General features: G+C 37.7%; 1 protein-coding gene and 1 pseudogene across 1 annotated transcript in view; one reads left to right on the forward strand and one right to left on the reverse strand.

The window, feature by feature from the left end:
- The window catches only part of GRID2 (glutamate ionotropic receptor delta type subunit 2), a 1,658,713-nt gene that overhangs the window by 242,483 nt on the left and 1,394,639 nt on the right, over positions 1-21,591 (reverse strand). The window contains exon 13 of the mRNA XM_049885711.1: positions 12,347-12,542. Within this exon, the coding sequence (XP_049741668.1) occupies positions 12,347-12,542 (196 nt within the window). The remainder of the gene's footprint in view (positions 1-12,346; positions 12,543-21,591) is intronic.
- LOC126076962 (centrosomal protein 20-like) lies at positions 9,477-9,793 on the forward strand (annotated as a pseudogene).

Raw genomic sequence — 21,591 nt, forward strand, 5'->3', positions numbered from 1 at the left:
CACTGGGACAACTGGCAAAACCAAAACTGCCCTAAGCAAACTAGGAAGATAGTTATCTTACCTACATCCTCAATCTATTTTCTGAAATTTCCTTTTACGTTTTTTGCTAACTAGAACTTACCTGTCTTCTGGGGATACCACATTCCATGTGGCCTCATCAAGTAGTAGCTATTTTTCTCTGCCACGTCATTCATATCATGGGGGCTGGGTTGGTCGTACATATCTTCTTGGCCCCTAAAAATACTTCTAGACACCTGTCTCTAAAGCCCTCCAGCTTTGAAGCTCATGCCATCAGACTATACTACCTGCTACTCACTCTTACTGCAGTCATCTACTGACTATGTCACTGTCTAATCACTTGACTCTCTGTTACTGTCTCAAATACTACCTCTATTGTTATTTTTGGTCATTTGATTATTTACATATATCCCTTTCCAGTACTTGCCTTCTCAGTCTCTTGGCTTCCTCCCTTCCAAAGATGTTGTCTTCGCCAGGGATCACAATAGAGGGTCCCAGGCAGAGCCAGAGAAAAATGTAGAACAAGGTTCTAACTCAAAAAGAAAGGCCAGACTTGCTGGTCTGAGAGAGACTGGAGAAACCCTGAGAGTACGGCCCCTGGACACCCTTTTGCTCAGTAATGAGGTCACTCCTGAGGTTCACCCTTCAGCCAAAGATTGAACAGGCCCGTGGAACAAAACAAGATTAAAGAGGCATACCAGCCCTGGGGCGCGGACTGGAAGGCAGGAGGGAACAGGAAAGCTGATAATAGGGAACCCAGGGTTGAGATGGGAGACTGTTGATGTCGTGGGTTGTTAACCAATGTCATAGGACAATGTGTGTACTGTTTGATGAGAAACTAGTTTGTATTGTAAACCTTCATCTAAAGTACAATAAAACAAAACAACGACAAAGATGTTGTCTTTTTTCCTGCCACACTCACCCTCTCCCATGTCATTTGACTATATTATTATTATATTATTATAATATAATATTATATTTTTGTATTATATTATTTCAATTAACTATATTTTCTTCATTATCTCAATTTCAAATGCCTCATCTCAGAACCAACTTCATATTATTTCCAATTCTCTCCTTTTATATCTTCTTGTATACAATTCTTCAGTTGCATTCAGGTGTACAATCCACTGTTCATGTCATTTTTTTGGTAGCCTCAGTCCCCTCATGTCATCACTTTCCTTCTATCCAGCTCAGGTTCCATGTGCTATCATAATAATAATCACTTCCTTGCATATACTCTCAAGTCCCTCATTCTTCTTGTCTTCTACCACGCTTACACGGCAAACACCAACTCTGGCTAAATATACTGTTTACACATTCTGTATTTGCACTCAGGAAACTGATTATGATTAGAAACAAACCTACTACCATGGTGACCGGTCTCAAATTATAATCATGACCACTATCAATAAAGGGCTGTTAGTGCTGCCTAGAAAGCTCATTACATTTCAGTAGTCTACAATTTCTCCCATTCTCCAAAAAAGATATTACTACTTTCTCTTTCTTCAAATCTTCAGAATCTGTACCCCACTGCCTACACTTTCCTGATGATCTTAGTTCCTGTTTCTAAGAGTAAATACAAGCAGTGAAAGTGAACTTCTACATGCTCCCTAAACCGTATCTTCCAACTTTTCTGCATTTGTGCCCCATGCTATACTGTTTCTCCTGTTACTATGGGTGAATTGTGCTCCTAAGTCCAAACCCTTCAGTTGTGCACTGGGTCTCATTAAGTATCACCTACTCAAGAATATTGTTTCAGCAGTTCTTCCATCTCTCTCCTACGTCATCAGTTTTCCTCTCTTTTCTGTACCCATCAATATACAGACACTCTACATGTCTTGTTACATTGGAAAAATAAAATCCCAAATCTCCCATCCCATTTCAGGAACCCCTCGTTACTTTTCAGCAAAACTTTTTGAACAAGCTGTCTATACTCATAGTTTCTACATGCTCTCTTCCAATTTGTTTTTCTCTCCAGTCTAATTTTCACCCCCCTACCCCTTCACTCTACCAGATCTGCTGTCACGGTCACCAGTGACTGCTGGTTGACAAATCAGTCATCCATTCTCAGTCTTCACCATACTTGACCCATGAGCATCATTTGACAGTTGATCATTCCAGGTTCCTTGAAACACTTTTTCCATTTGCCTTCTAAGCCACCACTCTCACTCTGGTTTTTCTCCTCCCTCACTGGCTAATCCTGCCCTCTCTGTGAAGTTTAAAGGTTCTAGAATGTTTTTTTCTTCACCATCTGAGTTATACAGGTTATTAGAAAGCTAATACTGCCATCGTAATACCCAGGGACTTTTCTGTTTCAGTGCAATACACAGATACTTCATTCCTGGTCATATTCTCACCTGTGACCTAGCAAATTTCTCCATCTGCTCTCAGAAACTGCCTGTTTTATGTCCCAGTCCCTCATCAAACAATCTGATAGACTAAGTTCCATTAACATGCTAATGCCAGGAACTACTTAAAGTCTTAAATCTCTAACACGTACTTGTGTTTTAACAGGGAGGGAGTTTCAATGGCGCAATTTCAGAATGTTGCCATGTCACCATCATGGCCTCCGAAATGATTTTGCAGCCTCCACATTGCTGCTTTTAGTTTTCCTCAACACCGAAGCCATAATATTTTGATAAAATACGAATTAGATCATGTTACTGTGCTGTTCAAAACCTTCCAAAATTTCATATTACACACACAGTAAAAATCAAACATCTTAGAATGTCCTATATGGCCCTACGTTAGCACTTCTCAAACTTCAATATGCCCACAAATCATGTGAAGATCTTGTTAAAATGAGATTAACTTTTAGAAGGGCTGAGGTGGGGCCTGAGTCTGCATTTCTAACAAGCTCTCAGGTGATGCTGGTGCTGATGCTGCTGGTTCATAGGATGGCACTTTGAGTAGTAAGACCTTACATGATCTGTCTCCTCCCCACTTCCTGGACCCCATTACCTCTCTGATGTTGTTATACTTCTGATAGTATCCCTTATTTCTGGAGCCACACTGGTCTCCTTCATAATCTTGGAACGTCTAGGCATATTCCCACCTGAGGCACTGCAAAGACTGACACTCTGTTTCTCTTTCTCTTTGTCTCACCAGCTTCAAGTCTTTATTCAAATGTTGCTTTCTCATTGACACCTAACTTGGTCACCTGATCTAACAAACCAGACCATTCTCCTTCTCCATGTTACTCATCCCCTCTCGTACTCTATTTTTCTCCTTAACAGTTATCATTACTTAACATACAACATATGAGCCCTGGTGGTGCAGTGGTTAAGAGCTTGGCTGCTAACTAAAAGATCTGCAGTTCGAATCCACCAGCCACTCCTTGGATACCCTAGGGGCAGTTTTACTCTGTCTTATAAAGTCACTATGAGTCAGAATTGACTCGACAGCAATGGTTTTTTTTTAAACAACAATATACTTTATTCATTTATTTTGTTTATTGTCTGCCTCCCATTGGAAAGTAAACTCAATGCATGTGCCTTTTTTTTTCCTGTTCTGTTCACCCCAGTGACTACATAGAAGGTACTCAGGAAAAAAATTGCTGAATGACTAGATGAAAGAAAATTCAGTTATATTTTTTAAATCACACTTTTTCAACTTATACTAAATGTTCTTGGCAGAGGAGAAACAAATTTGTTCTCATTTAATCAGGATAATTCAATACAGGTGAATGTCTTCCAAGAATAGTAAGTCAAAAGCAATTTACTTAATCTTCATCTATATAGGTTTCTTTGGTATAAGCAGAATTAAGGTGTTAGAAGAGATCAGGCATCTACTTTTAAGTAAAAGAAACTTAATGAGACCACTAGGGAATTAAGACCAATCACAAACCCAGACAATAGTGGATCTACTTAAAGTTATAAATAAATTTTGAGGATTGTTTTTCATAGTGACACAAGGTTTCCTGGAAGGCAGTTACTGTGTATATATATTACTGTCGAAGATAATATAGAAAAAAAAATTGGCTTTTTTTCAGAATGTTAGTCTAGAAGACCTGTGAGGTCTTTTCTGTCCACACAAATTAGAAACAAGGACGGTGAATAGGAAGCTGCAGTGTGAGATGCAGGAGAGTAGTTTTTTGAGGAAGAAACCACAGCTACACATCTCATGTGTTATAGTTCTCATGATCTTCTAGTGTGTTTTAGCAGGTAAGAAGGTTTTCATTTGTTTGTACGTTGGTTTTGTTTTTAAAAAGAAGCATGGGAAGACCTTGGAAACAACAAAAAAAATTTATTATTACTACTTTTTCTCTGTTTAATCAATTTTCAGTGTCTCTGATTTTATTTGAAAGAAATATACACTGCAAACAAATCTCACTTTGATATTTTCTCTTACGCTTTCATAAAGACATTCTTCAGTACCCCTCTAGTGAATCAGAAAGCCAGAATAAATATGGTGTAATAAATATTTGGGAGATTCATTTTGCAGTTTTAAACTCATAAGCCCTCTTTATCAGCACACTGTCAGGAAACAGAAATTGTTCTATACTACTTTTATTGCATTTTCTTTTTTGTTATGTCAAGTTTTTTTTTAAGTTAACCTTAGGAAATATGAAACAATAAAGCTCTATGGTTATAATCTCTCACATACACATTCTCTCAAGTCATCTTTAGCACCATCCTATGAGATGGATTTATAGCTCCAATAATGCTATTTATTGATGCTTTACATATATTGTATTACTTAGTCTTGACAAAAAACATGAGGTAAGAATTCTTATTGTCATGATGAAAATTCTGATGCCCAGAGATTTTAAGAAACTGTCTTAGTCATCTGGTGCTGCTATAACAGAAATACCACAAGTGGATGGCTTTAACAAAGAGAAGTTAATTTTCTTACAGTAAAGTAGGCTAAAAGTCCAAATTCAGGGTATCAGCTCCAGGGAAAGACTTTGTCTCACTGTCGGCCTTCTCATCAATCTTCCCCCAGACTAGGAGCTTCTCTGCACAGGGACCCCGGGTCCAAAGGACACACTCTGCTCCCAGCACTGCTTTCTTGATGGTATGAGGTGCCCCTGTCTCTCCACTTGCTTCTCCCTTTTATATCTCCAGAGATTGCCTCAAGACACAATTGAATCCTATAGATTGAGCTCTACCTCACCAACACAACTGCCACCCATCCTCCCTCATTAACATCATAGAGGCAGAATTTACAACATATAGGAAAATCACACAAAACCATACCAGGAATCATGGCCTAGCCAAATTGTTACACACATTTTTGAAGGGACATAATTCCATCCATGATATTCCACCCTTTGCCCCCCCAATCACATCCTTGCATCATGCAAAATATATTCACTCCATCATATCATAGCAAAAGTCTTAACTCCAAGTCCAAAATCCAAAAATTCCTCTTTATTTGTGAAATCTAGACTAACAAGTTATCTGCTTCTAAAGGTACAGTGGCAGAACAGGCACAAGCTAGATATTTTCATTACAAATGGGAGACACTGGAGGAAAAGAAGGGTTAATGGACACCAAGCAAGTCAGCAGAACACATTACATTAGCCCTTAAGGCTTTAAAAATAACCTGTTCTCTGAGACAATTTACACAATGGCCATGCCCTTCAGACTGTAGGTATAGGCCACACTCTTCAGATTCTGAGTGGAGGCCCCTCAGCCCTGGGATTCTACTCCACCTTCCAGGCCCACTGGGACAACAATTCTGCTCCCTTGGCTTTAGACACACCATTCTCCTAGTCCATCTGAATGGTGACTCTACCCTTAGAAACACCAGAGACCATGACTCCACCTTTGACACCCCTGAGGTCATGGCCATAGCTTTTGAGACTGAGGCAGCTTGGCTTCCTGTGTTCCTTGTCTTTTCAGCTTCTGTTTCCTGGTTTCTTGACCTCTCAGCTCTCGGGCCTCATGCCTGCATCTGCCCCTACTGGGGCAAGTGTTCCAAAGCTCTGTAGCTCCACCAATAAGTGCATGGAAGCAACCACTCCACCAGGATGCCTCCTGTGCCAACTCCGTGGGTCGGCTCCAGTGCCATCTTGTGCTGGTCTGGTTCTGCTGCTGCAGGTTCTCTGCTGCTATTGGTCCTCTGCCACTGCTGTTCCTGTATCCATTCAGTTTCAAAACTGCTTCCACATTTTAGGTATCTGTTAGAACAGCACCCCACTCCTCATACTAAATTCTGTCTTAGTCATCTAGTGCTGCTATAATAGAAATAACACAAGTGGATGGCTTTAACAAAGAAATTTATTTTCTCACAGGAAAGTAGGCTAAAAGTCCAAATTCAGGGTGTCAGCTCCAGGGTTGTATTTTGTCAGGTGTACGTATAACTTTGTAATTGTGTTTATTCAGAGTTTTTTACATATGGTTTGGGGAGATGTGTACAGATGCCAAGTTGACAAGGGATGGACTGTGATGGTTAAGATTGTGTGTTAACTTGTCTGGGCCATGATTCTCAGCATTTTGGCAGTTGTATAATATGATCACTTCCCTGTTGAAATTTGATATGTGATCAGCCCCATGATGGAATCTGTTGAGTGCTACTGGTGGGGCTGGGGCCTGTGATGGCTCACCTCTCCCTCAGCCTTTATCTCTCTAACTTCAGCCACCTACTTCCTTCCTTCTTACCTTGCAAAAGTTGTTGGCTTGTTCTGGATTCTGCAGCTGTCTCTTGTCTGACCTCTGGTTCTTGGGACTTGATCTAACAGTCTACCTGTCCATCTTGGGATTTGTCAGTCTTCACTCCTGCATGCAAGGGTCCTGTTCCTTGACCTACTGATCTTGGGTTCACTAGCCCCTGCAGCCACGTGAATCAGGAGAAACCTTGTGGTCTTGCGTGATGACTTTGGAGATTCCTTGACCTTCATAGCCTGTGAGTGGGAGCCCTGCTTTCCGACCTGCTCATCTTGGTTTCACCAGCTTCTGCAGCTCCGTGAATTGGGAAAGGTCTTTATCCTGATTCAAGGACTTGGGACTTTTCAACCCCTACAATCGTGTGAGCTGTTTCCTTGATATAAATCCCTCTATGTATATTTATACACTTTATTGGTTTTGCCTCTCTAGAGAACCCAGCCTAAGACAGTAACTAACCATGTTTACACATTTTATAAGGAACTGAGCTGGATTCAAACCAAAATTGACCTCCCTACAGAGCCCATGCTTTTAATTCCTACACTGTGATCATTTTAAAGGTGAGTAAAGTGAGGCCCATAGAAGGCAAATACTTGTCCAAAGTTATACAGCTAAAAACTGGAGGAGCCAGGGAAAAAAACCCAGTAGTTTGTCATTAAGACCAGTGTTCTTTCCACTCTTTATGACAAAAATTTTTTTTTTTAAATGGATGGCATTTAACAACAGCATAAGAAACACTAGTGTAGGTTGAAAGGTGATGGAATGCCTACATATGTAACAAAAAAAAGAAATAGCAAAGCGTAAAGAATAATACACTAATTTGCTCAGCGAATCTTGCCAAATTATCTGGTTAAAGTGCTCGGCTGCTAACCGAAAGGTTGGCAGTTTGAACCCACCAGCCACTCCAAGGGAGAAAGCTGCGACAGCCTGGTTCCATAAAGATTTGCAGCCTTGGAAACCCTATGGGGCAGTTCTACTCTGTCCTATAGGGTTGCTATGAGTTGGAATCAACTGGACAGTGATGGGTTTGTTTTGGATTTAAACATCGTTATTTTGTAAAATGTCAAATTGAAATTTTCTCAGCATGTATATATAAAATCTCTTTATATAATAACCAAAAAAACCAAACCCAGTGCCATCAAGGCAATTCTGACTCATAGCGACCCTACAGGACAGAGTAGAACTGCCCCATAGAGTTTCCAAGGAGTGCCTGGTGGATTCGAACTGCGGACCCTTTGGTTAGCAGCTATAGCCCTTAACCACTAAGACACCAGGGTTTCCACATATATATATATACACACATACACACTGCCAAATTAAATTCCACATATTTAAATGACATAACTGTAAAAAATACAAAAATAAAAATAACCCAGAAAACGTAGGAGGCTGCAAGTAAATATTAGGAAAAGGAGAGATCTTCTTAAATAAGATTAAAGACCTGGAAGATATGTATATGATATGCTGACATACATATGATTAATTCAAGATTCTATGTGGCAAATCATATCTCTACATTTATGATTTATGAATTGTTTGGAAATGCCAAGATGTAGGAGGTTTAACCATTTGTATTGATATAAAGAATGTAAGAGAGATGGTGTGTGCATTTGTTTGTATGTATGTGTGTTTAACAACATAAGAATAAAACAAGGCCTTGTTAACAAGTCGCATTTAACTGGCTACTAACCTCACTCCATGCTCTCTCATTTAACATGCTCCAGCCGTGTTGCTTTTATATCACTTTCTAGAAGGCACCAAGTTCTTCCTGGCCTTGCCTGGATGTCCTTTCACCTTCTTTTCTACATGGCCAGCTCCTCATCAGCCATATCATATTTCTTCTCCTCAGGGAACCTTATCTAATCATTGTACATCAAGTAGATTCTCTAATTTCTACAACAGCACCTATTTGTTTATTTCATATAATTTTTCACAACTTAAACTATTTTGTTTGAACGTGTGTTTTGTTTTTTTCTGTCACCAGAATCTACGTTTCAAGAATCTAGTGACCAGTGTTTATAGTTCCTAAATAAATGCCTAGTGTATATAATCGATACTACATATAATTGATACTGAGTAAATATTTGATAAATGAATAAATTAATGAATGAGTGAATACGTATGTTTGCCTTATAGTGAATGTGTATGTCTCTTGGGAGAAAAGAAAATTAATTTTTTTCTAGAACGATACTATACAAGAAGGGGTTATAAAGTGTGGGAACTTTGGATCCTAAATCGAAATAGAAATATAAACTATGAATTTCTATTTACACTAAGAAAGCTATTTTTCTTAAACAATAGACAATATGAAGGAAAATAACCCTTCAAAGAATCATTTAATATACTTATTCTAAGGCTTGAATTCATTCCATTCCTTGGGTAGTTAATAAACTCTAAAATGTCAACCTTCTTTTCCCCTCAACACACATGTTCCTTCTCATTTCAATATCTGCAGGACATTATGTTAAACTTGCAGGAGCCAATGGGCCTCTGGGGAAAGACAAGAAAGAAACAGCTTAGAATCAATATCTGGATCCTGGGAAACTGGGATTAATACAACGAGGTGAAAAAGTTAGAGGCCATAGCTAACATCTCAAGGACATTCACTTCCTTAAAGGCATCATTAGTAACTTGGTGAGAGGTTTTAGGTCAGCATCATCAGTTCTCAAAATAAAAATATCAATTCAGTGACTGCAAGAGTTACTAAACTGACTCGAGGGGACTGGCTCTAGCAATAGCAGTAACAGATCAAGGATACCATATAAAAAGGCTGAGAATAATGGTGGAATTTGTGGCAGAATAATTTTTATAGCCATCAAAACATTCTCTGGCAGCAGCTGTTGGAAAATGGTGACTGTCACAGAGTTGAAGGCTGTTTCAAGGAACACTTCAGGGAAAAAAATGGTGTATTAGGGCATTTAAAACCAAGAATCTGAGGTGAAGTTTTTAATGCCCTTGATGATGAACATGAACTTCAAACACCATTGTCTCATGAAGGCCTTCTAATTAATGAATTAATTCTGGAGTATTTGGAATTCAATAAATATAAGTACACATTGTCTGTCCTTATAGCAGAATCTGGTCAACGTGTAGGCTCAATGGACAGACAGTTTCTCATTCGTGAGCTAAACTCATTCTAAGACCCAAAGGATAATACAGTATGATCACCTAGGAAAGGGGAAGGGGAAAAGAATTAATATTGAAGATCTTCGTGTTTTTCAAGCAGTGATGAGATGACACTTCCATCTGGGGCATCTTTTGTCTTAAAATTGTATGTTTTAAATATTTGTGTTCCAATGTTATCAAAACATATTACTAATTATGTATATTTTGTAGAAATTTGAGTTTCTGCAAAACACTTAGCCATTCATGTTTTTCTGCACTCGTTAATAGAAGCTGTCATCTAGTTTATTGGATTTGATGTGATATAAAATGTGCTCTCTTTCAGAAGTATTTAAAAGCTCCCTAACAACAACAATAACAAATTTGTGAGAAGTGAAGGGGCTTTCTTCTACCCTGTACATGCTTCTAAAAAAAGAAAAAAAAAAATACAGGTCCGTATAGCATATGCTGTGAATTTCCTTCAGCTAGTAATATGTGGATTGGCAGGAAAAGTCGGTTTTTAAAAATCATACCAGAGAATGTTTTGATGTTGATAAAGTTTGATTTTTTTAACTAGCTATTTTTCACATAACCATTTACAATTAGGTTTAAATGCCTGAATTACTATCTACACTTTTAAATTAGTTACCAATGTACTTTTTTTTTTCTTAGACCATTTTAGCTTCTACTGGAAAACTTAATTAAAAGATAGAGGAGGAAATAATTCTTTTAATTTTGTTGTAAGTAAAACAAAGAGTTGAAATTATTATATAAAGAATATGAAATAAACATGAAGAGACAGGCTTTGGGAGAAATACCAAAAAAGTACTTTTTAAAAGATGGCATTGTTTTACCTCCACGGGGCCTTCAGTTGTGTTTTGCTACATCGATATTTACTTAAGAAGTTTTTATAATGCAGAGTCTGCAGACTTATTTCACTGAAAACATCTTATTATTATAATAGACAGCCTCTGATTAGCACAAGTCTTACGGTATATTCAGAATAAAACTTTGCACAGGTACCTGTACCCTGACAACATTTAGCTTAAATGCTTTCCACAGAGAAGAGTGATAATGGCTGTAGTCAGTAAGATGGGCTTTCTCTAAAGGGTGTTGATTCTGTGCAGTCTTTGAAAATTACTGAGTGCAGAAGATTAGCATATTCCCCTTAAGCTGTACTTTACAAGTCAGAGGACTTTGAGAGGCCCTGTTGGTGGGCTAAAATCATATATACATGTGGAAATATTATAAGGGCCCATGTCCAATTTTAAATAAAATATGTAATATCTGATTAAAATTATGAATATCATTATATTGTATGTAGGGATATAAATATCTGAGTTCTTCCCAGAGGACTTGGTTTACTTTCAAGGATGTTGGCAATGGACGCTAAGTTTATGTTTGCAATCACGCAGGAGTAGATTAAGAAAAAATGCTGGAGTTTATAATTTTGGTGACTAGTATAAAATCATCAAAATGGAAGCTAAACAGAATTGTCACATGTAGTCCATAGTCCTTTTGTATGCAATATTCTGTAACTTATTTGCACCTAGGCAACTTTTATACATTAAATGTATCATTTTATTATTATTTTTTAAATTAAGCAAAAATAAATAGATAAATGCAATTCTCTGGCATGGTGCTGTTTCAATCTGCCTTCCAAACACAGAAATCCCATTTGGAATTCAAATTTGTGCTGGGGAAGGTCACAGAGAAAAAAATGTATACCACCATTGCTGCTGTAATCGACATCATTCACTCATTCATTCATTCCATAATTATTTAGTGAATGCTGACCATTGTGCTTTTCACTGTGCAAGCCACTGAAGATAATCCTATGCAAACAACTGTCCGTTCTCTCCATGGACATTGATAGGGCCTGAGGAAGAAAGACTTGCTTCTGTATACAAATTTATAAACTGAAACCCGGAATAAAAATTAAGTTTTTCATATAAAGGACTGCGTTCTAAGCCTTTTTTGTAAAGTTATTTCTATGTGATGGTTATAGAAAAATAAGATGTCGGTAAAGATTTTCACTTTTGGAGATAGGAACAGATATTTGTGAGAAACTTATTTGTTGACAAAATTAAATTTTACTGGGAGAGCTTCACATAATCACAAGTAAAGATAAGGTTTCATCTAAAAACAAATGTACTGTAGAAAATTTCACATTTATAAGTCCGTAATCCTTTTCTGAACAAAACATCAGCTCATTTTTTCTAGCTTTGGAATCCATTGAAAACCCATCCATTAGACACATCACAGAGGACTTTCAATTCCCTGTGCTGGAGCACTAAGTCTCCTCAAAATCTTATTTAAATCAATAAAAAAACCATTGCCGTTGAGTCAATTCTGACTCATAGTGACCCTATAGGACAGAGTAGAACTGCCCTATAGAGTTTCCAAGGAGCACCTGGTGGATTCGAACTGTCGACCACTTTGGTTAGCAGCCGTAGCACTTAACCACTACACCACCAGGGTTTCAATAGATGGTATAATTTAACTAAAACCTCTATTTCAGAATTACAGAAAAAAGAAAAACACAAATCTTAATTTAGCGGTTGCAACGGGAGATAAAATGGGTAAGACTGTTGGTAAAGAACCATGGCCATTACCTTTTGAATTCCTGCTTGGGACTCCAGAACATTGTTCTCTGATCCATTGCTGCGATTGATCATCCGCCACATTTGGGAATACATGCTGTCCCTCTCGAAAGGATTCATCCCCTTCATGCGGACATGCTCATATACTGCAGAGTCCAGGACGGTGCCATAAGGGATGTCTGTTTGCTTGGAAAGGTCCTGGAGAGACCTTGATTATTGGGAGAGAAGACAGACAAAGGAGTACTGAGTATTTTCAAATGGAAATCAAGAGGAAAGCAGTCAAAACGCAACATAAACAAGGAAAGATGTTAACTTGCTTTTCTTATTTTTCCTTTTCTTACTATTAAGATGGAATATATAAGGAGAACTACTGCTAGGGTGTATGGCACTTATATAAAGTATGAGAAGACATAATCATGACTGAAAGAAAGGTAAAAAATTCTAGTGCTAAGGCAATGCCCTTTTTGTGAACCATCATTGAGGGGGAAAAAGCCTAGCAGACCCATCAAAACAAAGACAAATTAGATTGCTAGATAATCATGTAATAATTTGATTGTTTAAAAAAAAAATTTCATTATGTTATACACATTGAACTCATATTCCTTTAGGTAGTGAAGCTCAAACACTTTTAAAAAATTTTTTATTGTACTTTAAAGTTTACAGAACAAACTAGTTTCTCCTTAAACGGTCAGTACACACATTGTTCTATGACATTGGGTAACAACACCACAACAGGTCAATATTCTCCCTTTTCAACCTTGGGTTCCCTATTACCAGCTTTCCTGTTCCCTCCTGCCTCTTAGTCCCTGCCCCTGGGCTGGTGTGTCCCTTCAGTCTTGTTTTGTTTTATGGGCCTGTCCAATCTGTGGCTGAAGGGTGAACCTCAGGAGTGACTTTATTACTGAGCTGAAAGGGTGTCCAAGGGCCATACCCTCAGGGTTTCTCCAGACTCTGTCAGGCCAGCAAGTCTGGTCTTTCTTTTTGAGTTCGAATTTTGTTCTGCATTTTTCTCTAGCTATGTCTGTATTGTGATCCTTGTCAGAGCAGTCAGCAGTGGGAGCCAGGCCCCATCAAGTTTTACTGGACTCAGTTTGGTGGAGGCCATGGTAGGTGTGGTCCCTTAGTCCTTTGGACTAATCTTTAAAGTTCAAATATTTCAAGAAAATAATTATATTTTACATAAAAGGCATGTATTGGAAATAAGTATCTGCTTATAAATTTTTGAGGCTTAAAATAACAGGACATTTGATAACAATATTTTTGGCCAACTGCAGATTTAATTTTCTTTTAATGGTTTATCTATGTCATTACATTTGTTAATAATAGTGACAGGTATTACTTATTGAGTGACTATTACATATATGTCAGACAATTCACATACATTAACTTCACAGCAATGCCTCAAGTTCAGAAATACTTCACCCATTTTGTAAATGAGGAAATTTACATGGAGTGAATAAGTCACTTCCTCATGTGGCACGGTTAGTGAGGAATAGAGCTAGAATTCAACTATCGGTCTGTCCGGTCCTAGAATCTATATTCTTTCAACTGCAAAATGCTGACTCTTACTTTTTTTGCTATATTTACTTTAGAGTGGTGTGTGTGTGTGTGTGTGAGAGAGAGAGAGGGCGAAAGCAGGGTGGCAGGGGATTTGCTCCGGAGACATGCCATAACTATCTTGGTAATATTATAGCAGTAAGAACTTTGTTTCAAAAGATCAATTTACCACTCATTTACCACTTTTTCAAGTAGTAGGAATAGAACTGTATTAAAATATTAATATTTTAATGTATTTCCCAGTGTTTAAGGGAAGATTCTTTGAAGTGGAAACACAAGAGGAAAAAATGAAACATATCTATGCAGGTCGGGTTTTTATATACTTATATGTGTTGTTTTTGTTGTTAAGTGCTGTCGAGTTGATTCCAACTCATGGGTACCCTATGTACAACAGAAGAAAACACTGTCTGGTTCTGTGCCTTTCTCACAAATGTTGCTATGTTTGAACCCATTGTCGAAGTCACTGTGTCAATCCATCTTTTCAAGGTTCTTCGTCTTTCTCGCTAACCCTCTACCTTACCAAGCATGATGTCCTTCTCCAGGGACTGGTCCCTCTTGATAATATGTACAAAGTATGCGAGCGAGACAAATCTTACCATACTCACTTCCAAGGAGCATTTTGGCTGTACTTCTTCCAAGACAGACTTGTTCATTCTTCTGGCAGTCCATGTGATACTCATTATTCTTCACCAACACCACAATTCAAAGCCATCAATTCTTCTTGGGTCTTCCTTATTCATTGTCCACCTTTCTCGTGCATACGAGGTGATTAAAAATACCATGGCTTGGGTCAGGCATACCTTAGTCTTCAAAGTGACATCTTTGCTTCTTAGCACTTGAAAGAGGTCATTGCAGCAGATTTGCTCAATGCAATATGTCCTTTGATTTCTTGGCTGGTGCTACATGTGCATTGATTGTGGATCCAGGTAAAATGAAATCCTTGACAACTTCAATCTTTTCTCCACTTACTATGATGTTGCTCATTGGTCCAGTTGTAAGGATTTTTGTTTTCTTTATGTTGAGGTGTAATCCATACTGAAGGCTGTGGTCTTTGATCTTCATCAGTAAGTGCTTCAAGGACTCTTCACTTAAGCAACAAGGTTGTGTCATCTGCATAACGCAGGTTGTTAATGAGTTTTCCTCCAATCCTGATGCCACACTCTTCTTCATGTAGACCAGCTTCTTGGATTATTTGCTCAGCATATAGATTGAATAAGTATGGTGAAAAGAAACAACCCTGACACACAGTTTTCTGATTTTAAACCATGCAATATCCCCTTGTTCTGTTCGAATGACTGTCTCTTGGTCTATGTACAGGTTCCTCACGAGCATGATTAAGTGTTCTGGAATTTCCATCCTTCGCAATGTTATCCATAGTTTGTTATGATCCACAAGTCAAATGTCTTTGCATAGTCAATAAAACACAGGTAAACACCTTTCTGGTATTCTCTGCATTCAGCCAAGATCCATCTGACATCAGTGATGATATCCCTTGTTTCACATCCTCTTCTGAATCTGGCTTGAATTTCTGGCAGCTCTCTGTCGATGTACTGCTGCAAACTTTTTTGAATTATCTTCAGTAAAATTTTACTTGTATGTGATATTAATGATATTGTTTGATAATATCTGCATTCCATTGGATCCCCTTCCTTTGGAATGGGTACAAATATGGATCTCTTCCAGTCCTTTGCCGAGGTAGCTGTCTTCCAAATTTCTTGGCATATATCTGTGAACACCTCTATCGCTGCCTTTGTTGAAACATCTCAATTGGTATTCTGTCAATTCATGCAGCCTAGTTTTTCACCAATGCCTTCAGGTCAGCTTGGCCTTCTTCCTTCAGTACCACTGTTTCTTGATCATATCCTACCTCCTGAAATGGTTGAACGTGGACCAATTTTTTTGGTACAGTGACTCTGTGTATTATATATACAATATATAAATTCATATATTTATAAATACAAGGGCCAGTGATAAGTAGTTGTACACAGTTAGCACCAAACGGACCTGAAAGTCATAATTGGAAAAGGCCCAGGTCAGGGTTCATCAGAAATCCAACAAGTATAAGATTGACCAATTGCTGCTTGGCAGCTGTGCAGTAAGGCAGCAATTTGTAACCTTGATTGTAACCATCTGGGGGGTTTCAATTTGGTGAATGTGAGATCATAGTCTAAGAGTGAAATTTTTATGCCTAAATCTTCACATACAATCATTTATAACTGTTTGATCCAAATACCTTATACCAGTAAAATATCATGAAATAAACACACCCTTTTAGCCTTCTAGGAAAAGAAAAATGAAGTCAAATGTTGGAGTTTTTAATATAATCAGATTTCTATGACATAGCTTCATCCAAAACATTAGTTTTACAACCTGAGGTTATGATACAAACAGCTTATTTTGTGAAACTTTTTTGTATACAATAAATTGTTTAATAGTTTCACAAAATAAGCTATTTTGTATACAATAAGTTGTTTAAGGAAACCCTGGTGGCTTAGTGGTTAGGTGCTACGGCTGCTAACCAAGAGGTTGGCAGTTTGAATCCACCATGCGCTCCTTGGAAACTCTATGGGGCAGTTCTACTCTGTCCTATAGGGTTGCCATGAGTCGGAATCGACTCGACGGCAGTGGGTTTTGGGTTAAATTGTTTAAAGGAACATCAATATATTGCCTATGTACAGTTCCTGAAATCAGAAAGATTTTTATTTTCACACATTATATTCAGCACACTTCAAACTTGGAACAGCAGTGCTTTTTGTAACTTAGAACAAAGGCATGTTCCCTCTAGCTCCATGTCTGATATCAAGTTCAGCTTACAAATGTGTCTTGAGATATGCTCGCAATAAAAATTACAGCTTGTCTGAATCAGCATCATGCCACCATAGCACACTGAGAGAGCACCAAAGGTGACAAAAATAAAATGACTGAAGCAAAATGAAGTGAACACAAATAGCTTATTATGAAAAGAGAAAGCTGTTTTAAAGCCCGACATAGGAGAGAATGCCTATTATAAGGGGTCATTTTGTTATTTTGATGCTAATAAGATTTTAAAGCAAGATAAGCAGAAAAGTTATGGCCTATTATGAGCCCCTAAAAGAAATCTAGTGGGTTATTCTAAAGTGGTAATGCTCAAAAAATTGCATCTCAAGTTCAATTTCTGAGTGGATATAATTTATACATACCCAATCATTGTTGTAAAATTCAAGATGATCCTAGAATCATTAGTAAACATCTAATACACAAATTAATTTACCATGGCAAAAATTGATATTTCTATTTAACAATTGGCAATGTTTACTCAGGCCACAGGAGAAATGGGACAATCTAGAGCACTCCAGAGAATATACTCATACTAATATACTCCATTTCTCCACCTAACCACACAAAATCCATATATACTCACATAAAACATAGTGAATGCTTACTTTGTGAATCTATCAAGACTGATCCCTCCTCTCCTAACTTCAAGCCCCCATGAACCCAGATTAAAAAATGAGTATCTATCACAATTGGTGGTGAATAACACAAGAAAGCAAATGTGTCGGCACTCTAATCAGCCTTATTTTGCTTAACATCAGTAAAATTTTTCTTTTACCCTTCATAGTGGTTTCCTATAAGACCAGCCTGTACCCACTGGATGCGGAATAATACTGAGAGCTGATAAAAAAGGTAAGTGATATTAGCAATTTGCATTACTATTACATATATTGAGAAACTGACTAATTTAATGTATTCCCACAAAAGTTCAACTTGTAGGAACTTGAGTAGGTCTGGGCTGATTTCAAACTCTCTTCATGGGAAGAATAAACACTTAAAACCCTTTCAAACACTGAAAATTAATTCTGATATATGTGATAGTCTGATATTAGATATACAATATCTGATATGAATAGCTTTGGCATTGGCCAAGTTAGATTTTAAAGTGGGGCAGATTGGTTAGTGATGTGTGCAATGTTAGGTATACCTGTAAACCTTAATTTCCTCATCTATAAAATGGAGATAATAATTCCTCCTCAAAGAACTATGATGAGAGCTTCTGTCACATCAGCATTTGATCAATGTATCTATTAATTTTACATAAAGATGTCATTACAATGATTCTCCTCCCTAAAATGCCCCGTTTGATGCTTTCTATCGGAATCGACTTGACGGCACTGGGCACTGGGTAATATGTGGATATATGGAACTCTGGTGGCACAGTGGTTAACAGCTTGGCTCCTAACCAAAGGGTCAGAGATATAAGTCCTTGGGAATCCTATAGGGCAGTTCTACTCTGTCCTATAGGGTTCCTATGAGTTGGAATCAACGTGACAGCAGTGGATAATGGATATACATATATATATATATACACACATACATATTTTAATTTTTTTTTTCTGGTAGAGGCAGAGTGACTCCTTATAAATATTGTGGAGGAGAAGATTCATGCATTGGATTTGGAATGTCTAATTTTCCTTTCAAGTATGAGATTGTATGAACCTATGATACTAAAGGGTCATAAATCTCTTCGTAGCAAAGTCTTTGAGGCATTTATATGACTTTGTGCTAATGAAATTATGTTAAAAAAGTGTCGCTAAAATGTTTACATTTCTAAAACTGTGCCAACTAGTTAAAAAAAAAAAGACCTAATGCCTAGCCTCTCTGCAATGGACTTTCACTCATAATTTTATCTAGTTTCCTTTAGCAAGAGAATAAATGCTCCCCATATAAAACTTTCCAATAACTCTTATAATTCTCTCTGTCCCATCTTCACCTTTTTTTTTTTTTTAAATAGTTGAGCCTTGTTATGTGGAATGCTCACCAGCATATGCCAAGAGTGAGCTGCTAGCTCTGGATCTGAGTAAATGTAAATCTAATTCCATTTTTATGGGATGGAAAAAGTTAACCCAAGTTATAACACCAGAAGGATTTTTTTTCTTTTCTGCAGAGGGAGAAAAATAGAATGTGGCTGATAGGGTTGGCACTAGATTCAGGAAAAGAAGCTGACAATGGAAAAGAGATAAATGAATAAGGGTATATTAATACTGTCTTCCATACAAAAAACAAATGTTGGCAAGGATGTGGAGAAACTGGACCCACTCGTACATTGTTGGTAGGAATGTAAAATGGTTCAGCTGCTATGGAAAACAGTGTGACCATTTCTAAAGAAGTTAACCATGGGAATACCAGTAATTCCACACCTAGGTATATACCCAAAAGGATTGAAAGCAACAACTCAAAAAATACATGTACACCAATGTTCATTGCAACACTGATCACAACAGCTAAAAGGTAGAAAGAAATCCAAGTGCTCATAAACAGTTGAATAGATAAACAAATTGTGGTATATTACACACAATGGAAGATTATTCAGCTACAAAGAACAATGAAGCTCTAATACATTCCACCACATGAATGAACCTTGATAACATTAAGCTAAGTGAAATAAACCAGACACAAAAGGATCAATATTGTACGATCTTATTTCTATGAACTATCTGGAATCAGGTATATCCATGGAGACAAAACAAGATTTTGCCAAACAGGTTACCAGGGGGTGGGGGGAGGGAGAAATGGGGAAAAATCATCCTAGTATCCACTTAACATTGTTGAATTGAATTTTATGTGAATTATTTCTCAATAGAAATGAAAAAAAAAAGTGTCCTCCATCACAGTTCAGGGTTTTTCCCCCAGCTCCCACCCCAGTTTCCTCTTCTGGATATTAACTCAGCATCTGTCAAAGGACAGATATAGGTCCAGCCCCATAAGCCCATTAACAACATGGTCAACAGCCTGTTCAGGTCCTCTGCTGTCCATTGGTTGTAGCTGCTGAGAGCTGCCCTGAGAAGAGTCCACGGGCAGCTTTTCCAGCATAAAACATGCAACAAAATTGAAAGGACAACCAATAAGGCATAATTTAGGGCCAGGAGAGTGAGAATTTGTTCAATTCATACCCAAGAAGCAGAGAAAAATGTTGAAAAAACAGGTTGGGGTGATCAGACAAGGCAGTCTTGCCACTGAGAGATATGCAACAGCGTGCCATAGGCAATCTCTTAGCTTTTAAAAGCATAGATTTTGAAGACAGAGATTTGAGACTGAATCTCTGGACAAATTATTTAAATGTTTCCAAATTGCAATTTCATTATTAAATGGGGGAGGGGGTTATACTTTTGTAATAAGGTATCTGAATGTTTGAATTAGATACTGAATGTAAAATGCTTAGCTTAGTACTTAACTCTCTGTAAGTGCTCAAGTAATGGTAGTTGCAATTATTAATTCTATTATTACTATTACTTTGTTCTCTATTATACTTTCCAGAATTGTTATCTACAAAATTTCCCACTAATTAGATTCATCCTTAGCTAATTGCTCTTATTTACTGAGATCCTTTCATATAAATACCCCACCCAATCTAATTTGTCATCAATTTCTAATACATTTTACCTCCTACATCTTGCAAGTTGGCAGCTACCTTTGTCTTCTCATTGCCAATATCCTTATCATTTCTACATAGAGAATAATTTTGAAGTGTTTTTCCTGAATGTACTCTCATCCACCCTTAATCTGTTCTCATACCATAGCTAAAGTCTTTTTTTGTGATATGCAAATCTGACATCACTGCCTTACTTGAAATATTTCCTACATACCCCACTCTCTTTAGAAAATAGTTGGAACACCTTAGCCTTTAAGATCCTTCAAAATTCTGGCCTAAGTTGTATTGGTCATCTAGTGCTGCTATAACAGAAATATCACAAGTGGATGGCTTTAACAAAGAGAAATTTATTTTCTCACAGTCTAGTAGGCTAGAAGTCCAAATTTAGCACGTCAGCTCCAGGGGAAGGCTTTCTCTTTCTGTCAGCTTTGGAGGAAGGTCCTTGTCATCAATCTTCCCCTGGACTAGGAGCATCTCCACACAGGAACCCCAGGTTCAAAGGATGTGTTCTGCTTCCAGCACTACTTTCTTGGTAGTATGAGGTCCCCACTCTCTGCTTGCTTCCCTTTCATTTTATCTCATGTAAGATAAAAGGTGATGCAGGCCACACCCCAGGGAAATTCCCTGTTCCATTGGATCAGGGATGTGACCTGAGCAAGGGTGTTATATCCCACCCTAATCCTCCTTAATCACAGGCAGAGATTAGGATTTATAACACATAGGAAAATCACAAAATGGAGGACAACCACACAATACAGGGAATCATGACCTAACCAAGTTGACACGTATTTTTGGGGGACACAATTCAATCCATGACGCAAGCCTTTTTTTTTTTTCCTCCCATTCTCAACAACAACCTCTTGCCTCATACGTGTTCACACTATAGGTCAAACTATCATTTCATCATTCTGTGCTTTATTACAGTTCCATGTCTAACCAAAAGATGCTTTCTCAGAATAAAATGCTTTTAATTCTTTGTCTCCAGGGTGAATTCCATGCCTTTCGAGATCAGACTCCATTGATTCTTCATTGCCCTTCTAACGCTTTGAATATACTCACACTCTAGCCTATTTGTAAAATTTTACTTCTTTGTTTCCCTCATTAGAATATACATTGCCACTGCCCATGAATAATTTTATTCATCTTTGAAACCCAGAATCTAGCCCAGTGCCTGGAGAATAGTTGGCAAACAATGAAGCAAATTTGTTTTGGCTAGACTCTTCTTTACTGGAAAGACACTTTCATTTTGTAATGCCAGCATTCCCATTAGATTAGCATTGCAAAAAAATGG

This window comes from Elephas maximus, chromosome 5 (genome assembly GCF_024166365.1).
Source record: "Elephas maximus indicus isolate mEleMax1 chromosome 5, mEleMax1 primary haplotype, whole genome shotgun sequence".
NCBI lineage: Eukaryota > Metazoa > Chordata > Mammalia > Proboscidea > Elephantidae > Elephas > Elephas maximus.